A 17,676-nucleotide genomic window follows, 5' to 3' on the forward strand; every position below is an offset into this window, starting at 1 on the left:
TAGATTTAGTACTGCTCAGGATGGAGCCGCTTGTATCATGGCTATAGTCTGGTTACCATGTAGTTAGCTTTTTCCCTCTGGTGGTGGTTTTAGTAACTGCAAAACAACTCAGGAATGTGCATCAGACTCTGTTCTCTATGTCCTTCAGGGAGGAGTGAGCGATTCTGTGACTGCCGTGTGGCTGACCTGTTTAAATTGTTACCAGTTCTCCTGGTCAAACTGTTATCTTTTGTTACTATATGTTCCCATTCTTTCAGTCCTTGACTCTTGAGCCTGCATTTTGTGACTCATGGGAGGCCTTGGAGACCAAAGTTTTTCTACAAATAAGAGGCAGGAGGAGGACATGGTGGTGGGGGAGGTCTGTCCGGGGAAGTGTCCATAATGTCCTGCTCAGTAACATCACTTCTGTTTACTTCTCTAGGCCAGAGCTCAGTCATGTGGCTACTCCTAGATGCAAGGAAGGCTGGGGAGTGTGGCCTTTATTTGAACTTAAAAGTACAGGTTCTTTTGCTATGAGAGACAAGAGAATAGGTAATGGCGCAACCAGCAGTCTTTACTGCAAAGCTTATTTCGTATCTGCCACATAAAATAAGCTGGGCACTCTTTCCTTTTTTTCTAGAAATATAAGTTTGTATAAGATTTTTTTTCTTGGCTATTTGATAAACTTGCCTGCAAAAATCATTTGGATCGGTTTTATTTATTTATTTATTAATTGATTTTTTTGCGGTACGCGGGCCTCTCACTGTTGTGGCCTCTCCCATTGCGGAGCACAGGCTCCGGACGCGCAGGCTCAGCGGCCATGGCTCACGGGCCCAGCCACTCCGTGGCATGTGGGATCTTCCCGGACCGGGGCACGAACCCGTGTCCCCTGCATCGGCAGGCGGACTCTAAACCACTGCGCCACCAGGGAAGCCCGGATCTGTTTTATTTTTAATTTTTATCATTATTGTGTGGATTTATACTACGGATCAATTTCTTTAATAGTTATAGGTCTTCAGATTTCCTCTCTCTTAGTCAATTTTGGTGAATTATATATATATATATAATATATATATATAATATATATATTTTCCCCCTGCAAAGCTGCCTATTTTATGTAATTTTTCAAATTTCACTCTCAGTTTTTTTTTAAGACTGATTGATTGATTAGCTGTGTTGGGTCTTCTTTGCTGTGCGGGCTTCTCATTGCGGTGGCTTCTCTTGTTGCAGAGCACGGGCTCTAGGCGCACGGGCTCAGTAGTTGTGGCTCGCCGGCTCTAGAGTGCAGGCTCGGTAGTTGTGGCTCACAGGCTTAGTTGCTCCGTGGCATGTGGGATCCTCCCGGACCAGGGCTCGAACCCGTGTCCCCTGCATTGACAGGTGGATTCTTAACCACTGCGCCACCAGGGAAGCCCCTCTTGGAGATTCTTGGTGATTGGACATTATAGGGGAGGTTTACCATTGTGATCACCTATGTTTAAGTCATGCCTCATTCATTGTGTGAGCTTGGGGAAACTTCCCTGAACCTCATTTTTCTCCTTTATAAAGTGGGGTAAGACTGTACTAATTCCCTGGGATTGTTCTGTAAATTAAATGGGATGATATACGGACAGTTACCCAGCACACAGCAGGTGCCCCATAATGTCAGTCTGCACCCCTCCAGCAAAGGGAATGACAAATGCATTACACACGGCAGATCCAGAATGACCCACACCCAGTGTGATAATGCAGGTTCTCTCATGCTGAGCAGGCTGTCAGGGGACAGTAGATAAATTATTTCATAAAGTTTGTTAAGAGAAAATATTTAAAAGCATATTTGCGGGGGGCTGGGGGGAGAGAAGAAGAATAAAAGGGGTCCTTGTAGTGAAAAAGTTTAAGCTCAGAGGTTGGTGCAACTCCCCCAAAGTCACACGGTAAGTCAGGAGAAAGCCAGGGCTTAAATCTGGGGCCCCAATAGCAAGACCATTTCTCTTCCCGCCAAGTTGCCCCCCGGGATAGTGGGTGGGTTGGCAGAGCTTGGCAGTGTTCAGCCCCTCACTTCTGCCACCTAGTTCCCTCCTGACTCCTCCCTGTGGCTTTTAAACAGTTTACAGGCATACAGTTTCCATCTTAGAAGTCCACCTGGGCTGGAAAAACTTCATACATCAGGCAGGTGTGAGAAGTGTGGGTGTGGGAAGGCTCGCTGGAGATGAATCAGCACTGCCTACTCCTGCCTGAGTCAGGAGCAGGGCAGGGCAAGAACAGGCAGACCCCGATAGGAGGGAGGGAAAGGAGAGCCCAGAGACCAGCCTGCAATGCCACGTTGCAACCACCAGGAGGCATAAACAAGACAGGCAAAGCCCAGGAGCCACTGGTAGGAAACCTCTGGCACCTGGAGCTGGGGCGAGGGAATGGACGGAAAGCAGACACCCAGTTTCCCAGTCTGGGCATGGGCACAGTCACTGCCAGGATGTGCCCACTGCCTGCCTGTGTCCTGGCTTCTCTGCCTTCATGGAGAAGTGGAGAATGTAGAGCGGGATTGGAATCTAGGGGTCGGTCTATCTAACCCTCCTGTTCTGTCAAGAGGGGGAGGGAATTGCTCTAGATCACACAGCAAGTTAGTGGCAAATTATGTGATTTTCATCAGTCTCAGGAATATGGCCCCTTGATGGGCACTGTCCTGGCCTCAGTTCCTATTTAAGGACAGGTGTCCAGGTAGTGCCCCTAGCAATCAGTGGCACTCTTGCCCTCTCTCTCTCTCATCTTTATGGTCTTCTTCTCTTTTCCCTCACAGTCCCTTTGTTTCTGTGACTCTATTTTTCTCAGACCTTTTCTCCCAGTTTCCATCTGTCTGCCTCCCATCTCCATCCCTGCCCGTTGGGGAGTTTGCTCTGCTCCTTCCCTCACAGGGTCCACGGAGCGTGATGTTTCCTGCAGTCACTTCTCAGGGGTTCATAGCTCTCTGAAGCTCCATTTTCCAACCCAGTGTCTCAGTTCCACTCCTGGGATCCAGAGGAGAAGTTATGATTTGGTAGCATAATCAGTGATGTGATTTGGGGGGGTGGGAAGGCCCCCTGGCTCCTAAATACTGCCCCCAGCACGCCACCCCGCATTCGGTAACCATAAACTCCCGGTTAGCACCTGGTGTGGGCAAGACCCTTTGCTCATGCAGTCCCTGCCCTGTGGGGTCACCATGTGGGAGTGAGGGTGAGAGGAGACAAGCACACGAGTGATTCAGTGGAGAGCAGAATGCTCTGAGCACACAGGACAAAAGGAGTGCTTGGTGCGGGACAGAGCAGGTAGAGACAGAATTGGGGGCAGGCTCTGTGAGGTCGGGGGCGTTAAAACGACCTTTGAAGGATAGGTGGGATTTCAGCAGGAAGGGGTGTGGTGAGTGGGCACATTCTGAGCAGAAGGATGAACGTGAACAGAGTCTTGGCCACCCCAGGTGCACATACCCCCATGTGCTCAGGTACAGTGAGCAGGCAGTTAGCAGATATGCAGGGGAGGTTGGAATGCAGGTGGGGGTCAAAGCCTGAAGCACTTCACTGCCAGCAAGAGCCATGGGGACACCACTGCAGTTTCTGAGCAGAAGTGGCGTCTGTTGAAGTCCTCAGTTAAAATGGAAGAACTGCTGTCAAAAGCAATGCATTGCACCCCAGTGGTCTTTAACCTCAGGGTGAACAAATTTTATTCCGGGCTCGGCCTGAAGTAGGTTTTGATGGGGAAGAGCAGTAGCATGAGGGGTCCAAGTGCCTTGGGGAGGAGGGACACTGGGTGGTTTGCAAGGTGTAGGAGAGGATGCTGGGGGCCCCAAGGCCTGACTTCATGTGCGCCGCTCAGGTTGCCTCCTAGTCCCACAGTGGCCTGCAGGAAGACAGCAGCCTGGCTTGATGTCTGACCCTCTGTGGGTGCTCAGTCTGAGCTTCTCTGTGGTATCATGATCCAAAACTCCCCGGGTGGGCCTGATGCGGAGTGTCTGTGCCAGTGCTCTCTCCTCCCAAGCTGGGTTGGGATTTCTGCCTACTGCCCTGGGACTGCGGCTGCCCTGGCCCTGGGAGAGGAGGGCGGTGCCGCTGACTCATTGCCTGGGCATCTGGGCCTGGAACCACGGGTGAGTCACCTAGGACTAGCGGTGCTGGGGGAGGGGAAATAAGCTGGTGGACATCTGGAAGGGGGAGGGGAGCTGGTCCCACAGGAAGTGCGGTGCCGGGACTGGATTGGGGCAGTAGGCGACGGGGGCCTGGGAAGGGGCAGCGTGAAGCCAGCTCTCCTCTGAAAGCCCCTTCCCTGGGCTGGGTCCTGAAAGGCCTCAGTGTTTGCCTTTCTCTGGAGAGGGGCCTGGAGGAGTGGGGTGAGGGAGGCTGTGGCCTCACCCAGGCCTGGCCACCGGGCTTGGGGAGCTGTCCGGCCCCTCGTCACCTGCCCACGTCGCAATCTGCAGGAGGCCCGAGTTTTCTCCTCTCCCTTCAACCCTCCCGGGGCGTCCTTACACACCACAGACCGCTGCTCACCCCAGCTGACTATAACAGAGCCATCTCCACCTCTCACTGCCTTCCTGCCTCCTGCCAGACCCCCCTCCTACCCAAAGGGGGCCTTTCCAGGTATGTTCTGGTGCCGGCTATTAAAAGTAACTTTGGGGACTTCCCTGGTGGTCCAGTGGCTAAGACTCCGTGCTCCTAATGCAGGGGGCCCACGTTCGATCTCTGGTCAGGGAACTAGATCCCGTGTGCCGCAACTAAGACCCGGTGCAGCCAAATAAATAAATGAATGAATATTAAACCAAAACAGTGACTTTGTCTCCCTCATTCCCTGAGGTGACCCCTGCCCTCTTCTTCCTGATGACCCCCCAGCTGCCTCCTGGCTTCTCCAGCGCACATACACAGGCCTGTGCAGTCCCAGCGGGCACCTGCAGTCACTGACACACCAGTGAGCTGTGACTCGCAGGCGTGTGTTATGAGAGCAAGGCCTGGCCTGAGTCACCAGGCCCTGCAAACAGGGGCCCAGGCTACCCCTTCCCCATGACACCTCCCACTCCCCTCTGTGGCGTGGGTGGGGCTGGGGAAGGGGCTGCCCTTGGCCGGCCTAGAGCTCTCCCCGAGCTAAGCTGGCCAGCTGGCGGTGCCCCTGGCAGTCTCTGGGATGGACGGGGCTGGGAGTGGCAGGAGGCCAGGCTTTGGCAGGATCAGGTTAGGGCAGGTTTGGTCTTCTTAAAATACAGTGTTGGGGGCCAGTGGGGCTGACGTATAAATCCCCACTCTGGGCACCTGGCCCTTTGCTTTCCTTCCCAGGTGTCTCTCTGCTGTCAGGTCTGGTGAGTACCTCTGTCCTGCTGAGGGCTGGGTGGGGTCGACCCCCATGGGTCTCTACCTTTGTCCCTTGGTCTTTTTATTTTTTTAATTTTTATTTATTTATTTATTTATTTATTTATTTATTTTTTTGTGGTACGCGGGCCTCTCACTGTTGTGGCCTCTCCCGTTGCGGAGCACAGGCTCCGGACGCGCAAGCTCAGCGGCCATGGCTCACGGGCCCAGCCGCTCCGCGGCATGTGGGATCTTCCTGGACTGCGGCACGAACCTGCGTCCCCTGCATCAGCAGGCGGACTCTCAGCCACTGCGCCACCAGGGAAGCCCTGTCTTTTTTTAAAATTAATTTTTATTGGAGCGTAGTTGATTTACAATGTTGTGCTACTTTGTGCCGTCTGTCCCTTTGTCTTGATCTCTGTCTGCTGCTGGCTCCCTTGGTGGAAGAGGCCTGGGGCCTCTGTGGGTCTCTGCATCTGGGGGCGTCCTCCTGTGAAGTGTCAGACCGAGGCCTTTTCCGCGTTCCTCTGTGGTGTTTAGGGGTTACTCTGAGGCTCTCTTTTGGGTCTCGCAGTCCGGCTGTCAGTCTAGAGGCACTTCTTGGGGCTTTAGGCCCAGGAGTACGAAGCGTGCGTGGGGCGGGTGAGGGTGGGATGGGCGCTTTAAGGAGGATCCTGGGTTTGTTTGGGTTTTGTTTTTGTTGTTTTGCAAAGTCCTGGATTCCAGCAGGACTGAGGAACAAAAGCCAGGGATCTGGAGCATGCAGGCTGGGTTCCTGCCCACTGCTTCTTCCTGTCTTCTCCTACCTCCCGAAGGCAGGGCTGGCAGGATGGGCCCCGGGGCTCTTCTCGCTTCTGGTGCCAGCTCCTCTGGCCTCACCCTGGGACCCGCTTAACCCTCCTGGGGTGGTGTGACCATTCTCAGAGGCAGAGCCTTGGAAAAGATGACCTCTGAGGTCTGTCCTTGGTCTTAGACTCTGCCCTGATCCCAGGGTGCTGGGCTTTTAATTTCTTTAATTCCAGTCCCAATAGGACTCTTCCTGGTGGGGAGGGTGTTCGGTTGCCTCCACCCTACCCATGCCCAGTCTGCATAGAGCCAGCACCCCTGCTCAGGGGCCTCCAGTATGAGGGGACACACATTCCCTACCTGGTGAGAGCCCCTAGTCTGAGGGAGGATATGAGCCCACCCAAGGGAGCTTCCAGTTAGATGGGAGAGCGACACCCTCTGGCAGAGGAAGGAATTGACTCCTCAGGGAACCTCGTACCCCTGGGCCGTAGCCATGGCCACTGCCAGAGCCCAGCGAGCCCCGCTGACTACCCCATGGAGATGCCCGTCTCCGCAGTGCTGGCACAGAGCCCACTGGCCTGTGGAAGGAGCTGCACAGAGAGGATCCCAAATGGGACTCTGGCTACCCTGCCATTTCCTTTCCACAGATGCTCAAAGAGGGGAGCCCTGCACTCAGGGGTGGGCCCCAAGTGTGATGGGAGGAGACATGAGGCCCTTCCAAATACAGAGGAAGGTCTAGCATCTGCCCGCAGTGTGAGTTGGAGGTATGGCCCCTGCCCAGGGAGCCATAGGCCGAGCGGGAGATGCAGCCCTGTTTGCCCATTCAGAGAGGGGCTTGGAGAGGCAGTTTGGGGCAGAAGTGGGTCCTGCAGGCTGGGCTGAGGCGTCTCCATTACTTGCCAGCCCTGCAGCCCCAGATCTAAGATGTCCAGTCCTCTGGAGTAGGCGCTGGCTGTGATGGTCACCACCTTCCACAAGTACTCTGGCCAAGAGGGTGACAAGTTCAAGCTGAGTAAGGGGGAGATGAAGAAACTTCTGCACAAGGAGCTGCCCAGCTTTGTGGGGGTGAGTGGGACTGGCCTGGGACGGGGAGGGTCCTGGTGTGTGCGTGCAGGGGCACAGGTTGAATCTCTTCTCCCTTCCTCGAGGGTGCCTGCTGACACAGACACCAGGGTGGGATCGAGCCCTCCACGGCCTCACTGGAGTGAGAGTTGAGGCCCGTGTGTGAATGTGTGTGTGAGTGCTCTATTGCTGGCTCTTCCCCGCAGCTTTCCAGAGAATGGGTGTGCTGTCAGAGCCCAGAGAGGGGGAGAGACTGGCTCAAGATTACACAGCTCTCACGTGTGATCTTTCTCTCTCTCTCTCTCTCTTTCATTTTCCATATTTATATGCCAAACTAAGAAGGTGTGTAGGGAGAGAAAAGCCCAGCTAAGACACGCACCCTGAGATATTTTGCAGAGAAATGCCGTCAACTCTCAACTTGCCCCTCGCCCTTCCCTTGCCGACTCCTGGATAATCCCAAGGTCAGGTCTCAGGCTTTGAACGTATGAGGCATGTCCTTCTTTCTTTAAAAAAATTGTTTTGGTCACACTTTTCTAATTTGGTTTCATTTTTTCTGGTATAAAAAAGAGTCCGTCATTTTTGAATTCACTTTTCTGGTGATGGGGAGTGGTGGTGGCTTCAGAAAGCTTTAGTTTCCTCCTCAGCAAACTGGGGGTAATGCCCACCTTGCTGGGCTCCTGGGGGGAGTAGAGCTGATCCTGCACCTAGGGAATGCCTGGCCTGCTCCCCACTCCCAGCAGGGAGCGCCGGAGACTCCCACCGATGCACTTCTCTCTGTCCTCACTCACCGGGCCTCCTAGTGGCTCCCAGGGGCTCCCTGCCCACCACATACCTGGCTGCCCAGTGTGGAGGGAGAGCTGGGCTCTGACCCGTGAGAGCAGCCTGGTGATAACCCCCTTGTCTCTCACTTTTAGAAGAAGGTGGTTGAGGAGGGCCTGAAGAGGATGATGGGTGATCTGGATAAGAACAGAGACCAGGAGGTGGACTTCCAGGGGTATGCTCTCTCCCTCGCCCTCGACACTATCATGTGCAACGACTTCTTCCAGGGCTCCCCAGCACAGTCCTGATGTAGAGCTCGTGGTTCCCTCCATGGGTTTCTTGGGGCCAGGAGGACTCTCTATCTTTTTTAGTTTTATACTCAGTAAACTCTTTTGCTTGTTGACAATATTTTAATTACTCAGTGATGCCCTGTCACCTGGCTGGCTCAAAGACTCAAAGCTTCTTTCTTTTTTCTTTCTTTTTTTTTTTTTTTTTTTTTGCGGTACGCGGGCCTTTCACTGTTGTGGCCTCTCCCGTTGCGGAGCACAGGCTCCGGATGCACAGGCTCATGGGCCCAGCCGCTCCGCGGCATGTGGGATCTTCCCGGACCGGGGCACGAACCTGTGTCCCCTGCATCAGCAGGCAGACTCTCAACCACTGCGCCACCAGGGAAGCCCCCAATTCCACATTTTAGATTCTTTTGTTTGAGGACTCCGCTTTATGAATTTATTAAGCTTTGAGTTGCAGATCACCTGACTAACAGTGGCTTTAATTGTCTTACATAACAAGACATCTGAGACAGGCAGTTCAGGGTTAATTCAAGGTTGGTTCAGGGGCCCAGAGATGTCATATGACACCTAGTTTTTTGCTCTGTAATCTACAGCATGTATGCCTTTTCCCTCATGCATGTTGCTTCATGATCACAAGATGGCTGCTCTACCTCCAGGTCTCACTGTCCATGTTCCAGGCTAAGAGACAGAGGAAGTATAGGGTGCAGAAAGCTTTTCCTCAAGAGACTTTGCCTTTTTATTATACAAGAAATACTCTCTCCAAAGATTTCTACTTACGTCTCTTTGGCCTTAACTATGTAATATGGCTGTGACCAAGTATTTTTAGCTGGGCATGTTGACACTTTGAAAGAAAAGAAAAAAGGTTTTAATAATAAGGAAAGGGGGGGATGGATAGCAGACAAGCAATAGACAATATTTTTCTGAATTGTTTTTTTACTTTTCTTTCTTCCCTGGGAAGCTCTGATGCTTGGGAACTGCTTACAGAGTAGCTCAGAAAAGAGCTCCCCAAAGACAGAAAGGAGTGAGAAGGTTCTGGGACACACTGCTTATTCTCACTGTTCCAACTGCATGTCTGGGGCTGATGAGGCAAGGCTGGGCAGGCCCTAGCAATGAAAAGAGAGAGGCCCACTTTCCTAATATCCTATAGGAAAAGGAGCCGGTGAATACAGGTCAGGGACTCATCATAATGGTAATTAACGTTTCCACAGCAGTTCCCAAAGCTTCTTTCACGCTCACTGTCACTTCAGCCTCATGGTAACCCTCAGTAGAGCTATCATTAGGCCCTTTTTACGGATAAGGAAACCCAGAGGAAGCAGCATCTGCCATTCGTGGAGCATTCCCTCCGGCCAGGCTCTCTGCTAGGCCTGTTCTAGCATCATCTCATTGAATCCTCACAGCACTTGGATGAGGGATGTGTTATTAGTTTCTGCGTTTCACAGAGGAGGAAATAGGGGCTGGGAGAGGTTAAATGAGTAGTGTTGGGACTTGACCCAGGTTGTAAGAAAGGGCCTCACCCCTCTGGGACACGGGGGTGGCAGCTTGGGCCTTCCTCCCCTTCCTCCAAAGCCTTGGAGATGAAGGGGACCTGGCTGGGCAGAGTCCAGACGCTCTTGGTGTCTCAATCCTGAATCCGCGGGGAAGTGGGTCCACTTGCTGGTGATAGTGCGACTGTAGTCTGTTTGCTCACAGTGGATCCCGGCTTCCGCAGGGGCTCAGTTCCAGGTTCTGGGGCTGTTCTGGCTGGTAGATACTGGCATGGGCTGGCTGCCTCTGGAGTTTTCCCCGGCTGGCTAAGCACCCAATGGGACTAATTTCGTTCTGTATATTTGACAGACTAACAAACACGTGACTTTCTTAGCTGGTCTCAATAATCTTCCCTCATCCTGCCCCTTCCTGCAAATCTTCCTGCTGAGGCAGAGACGAGGAGGGTCCAGAAAATGGTGCTGTTCAAAGGCCCGCTGGCCGGATTCTCTCTCACTTCCCCCTGGAACTGCGGCAGGGAGGAGAGCCTCAGGGATCCATATGTCACCTCCCATAGTGTCCTACTGTCACTTTGCTCTTTGTTCTTTTGGGTCTATCCCTGCAATCTGTTGACCCTCCAAGAAAAGAGAGACTGAAGGCAAAGGTGGATTCTGAGGCAGGGGAGTGACTGAAATAGGGCTCCCCATGCTCCCATCTTTGCTCCCCTCTAACTCAGTGCTCCCATCCAGGAAATGGGCAGTCAGGCATTGACTTGGTCCTCAAAAGACCAAGGAGAGCCTGTAGGTCTAAGCCCCACAGGCTCTCCTTGATCCCAGTTCAGATCCTCTCCCCACCCCCATCCCCTAATTCTGTAGCAAAGGCCTCCCTGGCTCCAGCCTCAGTAATCAAATACCCCCTCCCACCCTCTCCCTACCTTGGGCTCAGATGATGAGAAAGGAGATGAATCAGTGTGACGAGGTTCATTGACCCCCATGGGGCTATGAGACTGGGGTGGTGTCACCCTGTCCCTCGAGTCCAGGTCCTTTTGGCACAAGCACATGAACGTCCAGACGCTCTAAGACACTTCATCTTATTTCTCCCTGAGGTGCAGAACCAGACACTGACTTTCATGGCGCAAGGTGGTTTCCCAGAGGCTCTTGTAAGGTGATGGCGGTGATAGTGGGGGACAGAGGCAGGGAGAGAGGACGGGAGAGAGAGGGACAGTCCTGCCGGGTCAGAGAGCATCTGCTCCCACCCTCCCTCCCTCATGCTGCTCCTGTTGGGGAGAGACCCTTACCTTCCACTTGGGGCACACTTCTCTGTAGTCAGCTCTCCATCTGCAGTGGAGCAGCACGAGTAAAAGGCCAAGGGTGTTGAGCTCCACTCCCAGGTAGAGAATCAAGTGGACAGTGTGGACAGCAGAGGGTGGGAAAGGAAGAGGATGCTCCCTGTCTGGGCCTCGGAGGGGCGGCTAGTGTCGTGTGCATTGGGGGGATTCAGGGTAGATGCTGGCGAAGAACTCCCAGCAGGGCAGGAAGATTCCAATCCCTGTAAGAACAACTTGGGAAAGCAAGATAAGAAAGGCTGCAGCTCTGCCTCTAGCCTGTGGGGATGCAGAAGGCTGGACAAAATGACCTGGGGGTTAGGCGGGGGAGGAGACTTGGTTCTCTCCCTGCTGCCCCCATCGAGGGGACTTAGCGTGTGGCTGTTGAGTTAGACTCCGAGACCTCTGCCCTGACACCGTCCACAGGACCAGCAAGTGATACAAAGCACTTTCACATCAGAGTCTCAGGGTAGGAATCTTCCAAATCCATTTTGGAGGCAAAAAATTAAGGCCCAAACAAGGTAAAGGACATGCTCGGGGTGGAGGCAAGAGGGTGGTGGATCTTGGAGTGAGGGTCCAGTAAGGGTTCTTCCCACGACGGTCCTCCAGCCCCAAAGCGCCTGCACCCAGACCTCTCCGTCCACCCACCCGCCCCTCAGCTGTTGCCTCCCTGGGGGAGCTCCTGCCTTCTCTGCACCCCACCTCAGTCGGAGCCTCTCCTAGTGGCAAACAAAGTGAGGCATCCCAGAGGGGCGTGGCCAGGCTTCGAAACAGCAAAGGCTGGGGGATAAGGACTCAGGCTGGGAACAGGCTGCCCAGCCCTTCCCTGACCATGCATATAAAGTACCCCAGGCCCCACCACCATTTTTCCCCCTTAGCCCTGCTTTATTGTTCTTCCTGGCATTTATGTCGCTGGTCTATCATACATTTATTTACTTGTTACCGTCTGTTGTGTGCATTAGATGGTCCTCTCTACAGAGCTTGGCTTTTGTCTGTTTTGTTTATGGCTGTACCTCCAATGCTTAGGACAGGCGCCTCTAAATCTTCACATGAAAAATGAATGGCTCTCACCCTGCCACAAATTAGTTGTGTGACTTGGGCAAGTTACCTACCTCTCAGTTAACATTTATGCCCTTACCATGTGCCGGCGCTATTTATCTATGAGCTTTGTACATAGAAAGCCCTTTAAGCCTCACGGCAATCCTATGAACCGATGACCATTATTCTCCTTGGTCATTGGCAGGTGAGGAAAATGAGGCCCAGAGAGGTGAGGTGACCTGCTTAAGGGAGGTGGCTGTTGGCAGAGATGGGATGTCACAGGTGGGAACAAGGGCTTGACCTAGAACTGAATGAATTGCTGGTCCACTCTGGCCTCTGCTTCTGTCCCCTACTCTCCATAATTCCTTGCCTAGAAAACAGGGTTAATCACAGCCCTCCCTTCCCTGCCCCCCCCACTGTTCGCTCCCGTCACCCACAGGGGCTGAGTCTTCGGGGAGGTGATGGCACAGTTGAGGTTCGGGGGCAGGGGGCCTGGGAAGAGGCCAAGGTGTCATGAGCTCTCTGGCTACCCCACAAGTATTAGGGCTTCTTCAGAGGCCTGGGGGTTGACTCCTCTTCCCCTTCCCACACTCTTCTGGTCTTGGGTTCCCTTTCTGTGAAGTGGGGAGGGGTCTCTCAGGCCCAGGGATGAGGGCGGGAGAAGTGATACGAAGAGATTTCCGTTTCTGGCAACATGGTGGTCTGTGTCAGCTCCGGCTAAAAAGAAGACAAAAAGTGCTGGATAGAATAAAAACATCTTTTTCAAAGCGTTGATGAGCTCACAAGGCATTAAGGAATGGGATCAAAATCTTAGCGGAAGCAGACTCCAGGAAGTGAGTGGGGCACTGGGGCCCCTCATGCCCTGAGGGCGTCGGCCAAACTGAGCCAAAGTGACCTTTGGCTTTGACAGAGTGTGGAGTGAGGAGGGGCTCGCTTGAGGAGGGGAGGCAAGGGGGACACCCCACATAACGCTGAGACCCCAGAGGGCTACACGCTTAAGCCAAAACCAGAGGAAATCTACCCCCACCCCACGGGAGTGCAGGGAACTTGGCCTTGGTGCTGAATGGAGCCACGGAGGACAGGAAACAGGCCTTAGGAGCTCGAGCTCCAGGCCACCCTGGTGTGAGTCTGAACTAGGGGAGGAGGAGGGGCACCAGGAGAACACAGCCTAGACTTCTGGAAGCGCCCCTAGGAGCAGCACACCTTCCTCCCGGGCCTCAAAGACATCCTACGGGTGACCTTCCCAGGGAAGCAAGCAGTTCTCTGCCCAAAGCATCCAAGGACCATCGATCTGGAGATCAGTCAGCGAGGGTGTCTCGCAGGCTCAGAGCTCTCACCGTAAATGAGGGGGCTTAGCCAGGGGCACGCCAAGATCCCCTCTGGCAGAGGGATTCTCCGGGGGTGAGGCGAAAGTGTGTCCCCACTTTGTCTTCTTCTGGGGTGCCTTTTCAGGGTGAAGACATAGGGGATGGCTGTGATATGAATGACCTGTCTTCTCTAACCAGGCTGGAAGGAGATGGGTAGGAGGCTGTGCCCGGATCCCAGCTCTGGGGGAGGGCAGAGGGAAAATGACGAGGTGGTGGTGTCTGCAGCCCAGACGGGGCCTTTGATGGATGCATGGCAAGGTGGGCGGGTGGGGTCTGTAATATGGGCTGCCAGGGAAGGAGGCAGGGGAGCCCCTGGGGGCATCCTCAGCTTGACCTACTTGGGCCCCCCATAACTGCTCCCTTCCTTCCTCGGGAGGCTACACGTAGGGATGCCCTGTCTCTAGGCTCCTCCAGCTGAAACGCCAACACCTGTGGTGAGTGCCGGCTGCTTAGGTCCTGTCCTGGGTGTCCGGCAGCTCCAGGTCTGTCTCCTGGCCCAGGGTCTGGGCTTTTGGGGGCAGAGGGATGACCACAGAAGGGACTGATGAGGTGAAGGAAGTCAGATACGATGGGTTCAGGGGTTCCCTTGTACAGTGAGGGGCTGCTGGGGAACCTGGGTTTAGGGGGTGTGCAGAGCTGAGGTCTGGCGGAGGGGTCGGGGCAATGGGCTTAGAATGCTGCTGTTGCCCTCAGTCAGCTCCCCCTTCGCCCACACCTTCCCTTCCTGCCAACGGGTTGAGATGGGCCAGGGCTGTGGGGAAGAGAGGATTCCCTCCAGTCTCCAGGCACCGAGCTTCTGACAAAGCAACAGTGGTGGCGCCAGGCAGGCTGGCAGGAGCCCAGAAGGGCAGCTCGGCCCCTCTGAGGTTCCCTATTCCTTGCGATCATGGCCCTTTCCTCTCCTGGGAACCCGGAACCCTACTCTAATCCTGGGCTGTCACAAAGCGTTAGACCCCAGGCAGCACTTAACCCCATTCTTCTTCCCTCTCAACCCTGACCATCTACAGGGCCTGGCAGAGAGTAAATCATTAGGGAGAGGGCCTTGGCCCAGGCTGCCTCGTGCTGCAGGACTCCTGTCCCCTGGGGGCACCAGGAGTGAGTCACTGGGCTCACATGGAAACAACACATGCCTTCCTGGCTGCCTTAGGATTTTTCCAGGCTGGAGGCGTCTCCCAGAAGGGCGGTGGGAGGGGCCCGTGGAATGGGGGTGAGTGAGCAATTCTGGGAAGCGCTTCCCCTCTAACAGAATGGGGTACCCCTCTGCAGAGCCTTCTGTCTCAAGAGCCCCAGAGGTCAGGGGGATGGCCTCAGGGAGAGCAGATTACAGATTGGTACATACCTGAGCTCGCTGTCTCCAGAGACCAACTGGTTCAGGTCCCTGACCAGGCCTGTGAGGGGGGAGTAACCCTATTTTACAGATAAGGCACCTGAGACCCAGACAGGGTAAATGGCTCATCTTCCGCTGCACAGCTAGTCAGAGGCATAGAGCGTCGCGGCAGATTTTCCTTTCGTTGCAGCTTCCCTGAGTTCAGCACAGGAGGGATGGTGATGGGGTCGTGGTGAGGCGGTGGAGGTTCTTCTGAGACCTGACTCTCCCTGAGAAGGTCCAGCTTCGCCAAGGGCCTGAGGCCGGGAGCATGGGGCAAGGGTGCTCCCTTGTGCAGGAGCTCTGGGGTCCTGAGGGCGATGAGGCTTCTAGGGCCAGGGGGCTGTGTCTCAGAGGGTGCTACAGAGCTGGACTGGGCGTCAGATGAGAAAAGTTGGAGAGAATCAGGGAGTCCTCAGGGACCCCCAGTGTGCGGTGTGCAGGTAAAGGGTGGGCACCTCTCCCTGAGGAGTTTGCAGTGAGGTTGGGCAAATGAGGCCTCTGTCCAGAAATAGGGGGGCAGTCGGGAAATAAATGAGGAGGGGCTGGTGTAGTCAGGGAGGGCTGCTCAGAGGAGGGGGAGCTTGTGGGGTGGGAAGGCTGCAGGGGATTAAGTCAGGTCTGGGTGCATTCCCTGGGACGACGCATGGAGGACAAAGTTGAGCAGGGGGTCTGACTCGGCCTCTGCCGTGAATCACACCCTTGTTCTTCCGTGACAGTAACGATGGCGCCTCTGGAGCAGGCCGTGGCTGCTGTTGTGTGCACCTTCCAGGAATATTCAGGGCCCTGTTGGAGACAAGTAAAACTCTGCCAGGCAGAGCTCAAGGAACTGCTAGAGAAGGAGCTGCCCACCTGGACCCCGGTGAGCACCTGGGGTGAGTCCCCATGGGAAGCACTGCTCGGATTCTGCAAAGAGACACCTGGAGACGAGCTCTGAGCATTGGACAGCAAGCGGGTGGAAGCTAGACTGTGGGGAGGGGATGCTGGGAGGGAGACGGGCACAGCAGGAATCTCAGTTTCCTCATCCGCAAAGTGGGAGGATGAACATGTCAAGGGCTACCTGGCCTGGCTGTTGGGAGGACTGAGCGAGGGCTCTGTGAAGAACCCCTGACACAGGGTTGGCACTCAGTAGCAAGTAGTAGGTGCTCTATAAATGATCTGAGAGAGAGGATTTGGGAGGGAGATTGATACCGGTGAATGGTCAGAGCAGGGAGGCTGAGGTTGGCCCCCAGAGGGGTGTGGGTTGGGAGGGCTGGGACCCCACAGGAGGGGAGGGAGGGAAGCGGGATGTGCGCACCAGGCTGTTCTGCACTCCTCACCCTGCCATCCCCGCCCTGCACAGACAGAGCTTCGGGAGTGTGACCACAATAAGTTCATGAGTGTCCTGGACACCAGCAAGGATTGCGAGGTGGACTTTGTGGAGTACACGTGCCTGCTTGCCTGCCCCTGCGCCTGCTGCCGTGAGTACTTCAAGAACTGCGCCCTGGCCCGCCACTGCTCCCAGTAATGGGCGGGGCTGCCATCGGAGGGTAGGGGTCTGGGTCTGCTCCGGACCTGCTCCATCTCTGCCCTGAGGTCATCCTGGGCATGTCAGCTCTCCCTCCTCCCCCTCCCCCCTCCTTTGTCCCCTCCCTCTAGAATCTCCCAGGTTTGCCCCTGGTATGTTAACCCCTTTTACCCATGAGTCTAGGAGACGTGAGGGGACCTTCCCTGGGACCACAGCCAGTGACCTGTAGAACAGCCAACCGCTGACTCCCCACTGTGGCCCATGATGGACGAAGGCTGTCAAGGCCCAGCAGAGTGTGTGAGGGAAGGAGACCACGGTGGGAAAGGGCCTATTTTGCTCCTAATAAAGAACTGGCATCCCTTGGCTCGGTTTGGTTCTTCTGAGAGGAACAGCCAGGGCCTGGGAACAGAGTCCCGCTGAGGCTTCACTCCCCTCTGGCCTTTTCCACTGGAGGACAGGAGGCTAAGGGCACTTTCAGACCTCGCAGAAATGAAATGGTCTTAACGTCCTGCAGGAGGGGGTGGGGTCAACACGGGAACAATGTCCATGGGAGGCTGGTGTGTGTGTGGGTCTCTCTCTTTCTCTGGGGTGTCTCTGAAGGAGAAGCTCCCTTGGGGACTTCCCTGGTGGTCCAGTGGTTAAGACTCCACACCCCCAATGCAGGGGCCCTAGGTTTGATCCCTGGTCAGGGAGCTAGATCCCGCGTGCCGCAACTAAGACCCGGCGCAGCCTAAATAAATAAATAAGTAAATAAATATCGTTTTTTAAAAAAAGAAGCTCCCTTGGGCTGTCTAGGAGGGTGAGAGGGTACGGAACTCAGTCCACTGGACAGGATGTTCTGAGGGGAGGGGAGAGCCGTAGTGGAGGGGGTGGCTCTGTTCCCTGCCTGGGGCTGTGGGAGCCCAGAGTGCAGTACTAATAGGATTAGGGTGTCTGAGGTCCAACTAGGGTGTTTCTCCCTGATGTCGGGGGTGCCCTACATTGGAGGGGGAAGGGGAGACCTGCAGGCCGACCCCCTCCCTGAAGCCACAGCCACCTGAGGGGCTTCACATCCCCTCTCCTGAACCTCTCTCAATCCCTGAGCTCATACCCTACTCTGAGAGGTTCCCCTGACCCCTGCCTCCCCCATTCTGTGCTGTATCACCTCTAACTTTCCACCGCAACCTGCCCTCTTCATTCCTGATGCCCATCCTAACTCTAAATCCCCCTTCTGACACCCTCCTCTTTCCCATGTGCTCGTGGTCAGTCGATCCCTGAGACCCGAGGCCTGACGCCCCCTCCCCATTCCATCACTCCGTCATCCAGGTCCTTTCTCCACAGATGTGTCTGTGGGGGTCCCGACGCCTCCTTTGGGTGTTAGCCTGTTCCCCCTCCCAGAGCCCCCAGCTCCTGTCCTGGGCCTCACTCAGCATGGTAGAAAGCCCCCTTGGGAGGGGAGAAGGGCAGTGTGAGCTG

General features: G+C 54.9%; 1 protein-coding gene across 2 annotated transcripts; it reads left to right on the forward strand.

Moving 5' to 3' along the window:
- Positions 1-4,204: 4,204 nt before the first annotated feature.
- Positions 4,205-16,533, forward strand: S100A3 (S100 calcium binding protein A3; the record flags this gene model as incomplete). 2 transcript variants are annotated; one of them, XM_082661520.1, is made up of 4 exons in its annotated part: positions 4,205-4,562; positions 15,434-15,576; positions 16,057-16,174; positions 16,405-16,533. In XM_082661520.1, the coding sequence occupies exons 2-4, from the start codon at positions 15,439-15,441 to the stop codon at positions 16,464-16,466; spliced, it is 318 nt and encodes a 105-aa protein (XP_082517646.1). In that variant the 5' UTR covers positions 4,205-4,562; positions 15,434-15,438. The 2 variants fall into 2 exon arrangements, with proteins under 2 accessions (XP_082517646.1, XP_082517647.1); XM_082661521.1 differs by lacking the exon at positions 16,405-16,533 and adding an exon at positions 6,951-7,112 and having other exon boundaries at positions 16,057-16,221.
- Positions 16,534-17,676: the final 1,143 nt, after the last annotated feature.

The sequence above is a fragment of the Grampus griseus genome (genome assembly GCF_964374135.1).
Source record: "Grampus griseus genome assembly, chromosome: 1".
Taxonomy (NCBI): Eukaryota; Metazoa; Chordata; class Mammalia; order Artiodactyla; family Delphinidae; genus Grampus; species Grampus griseus.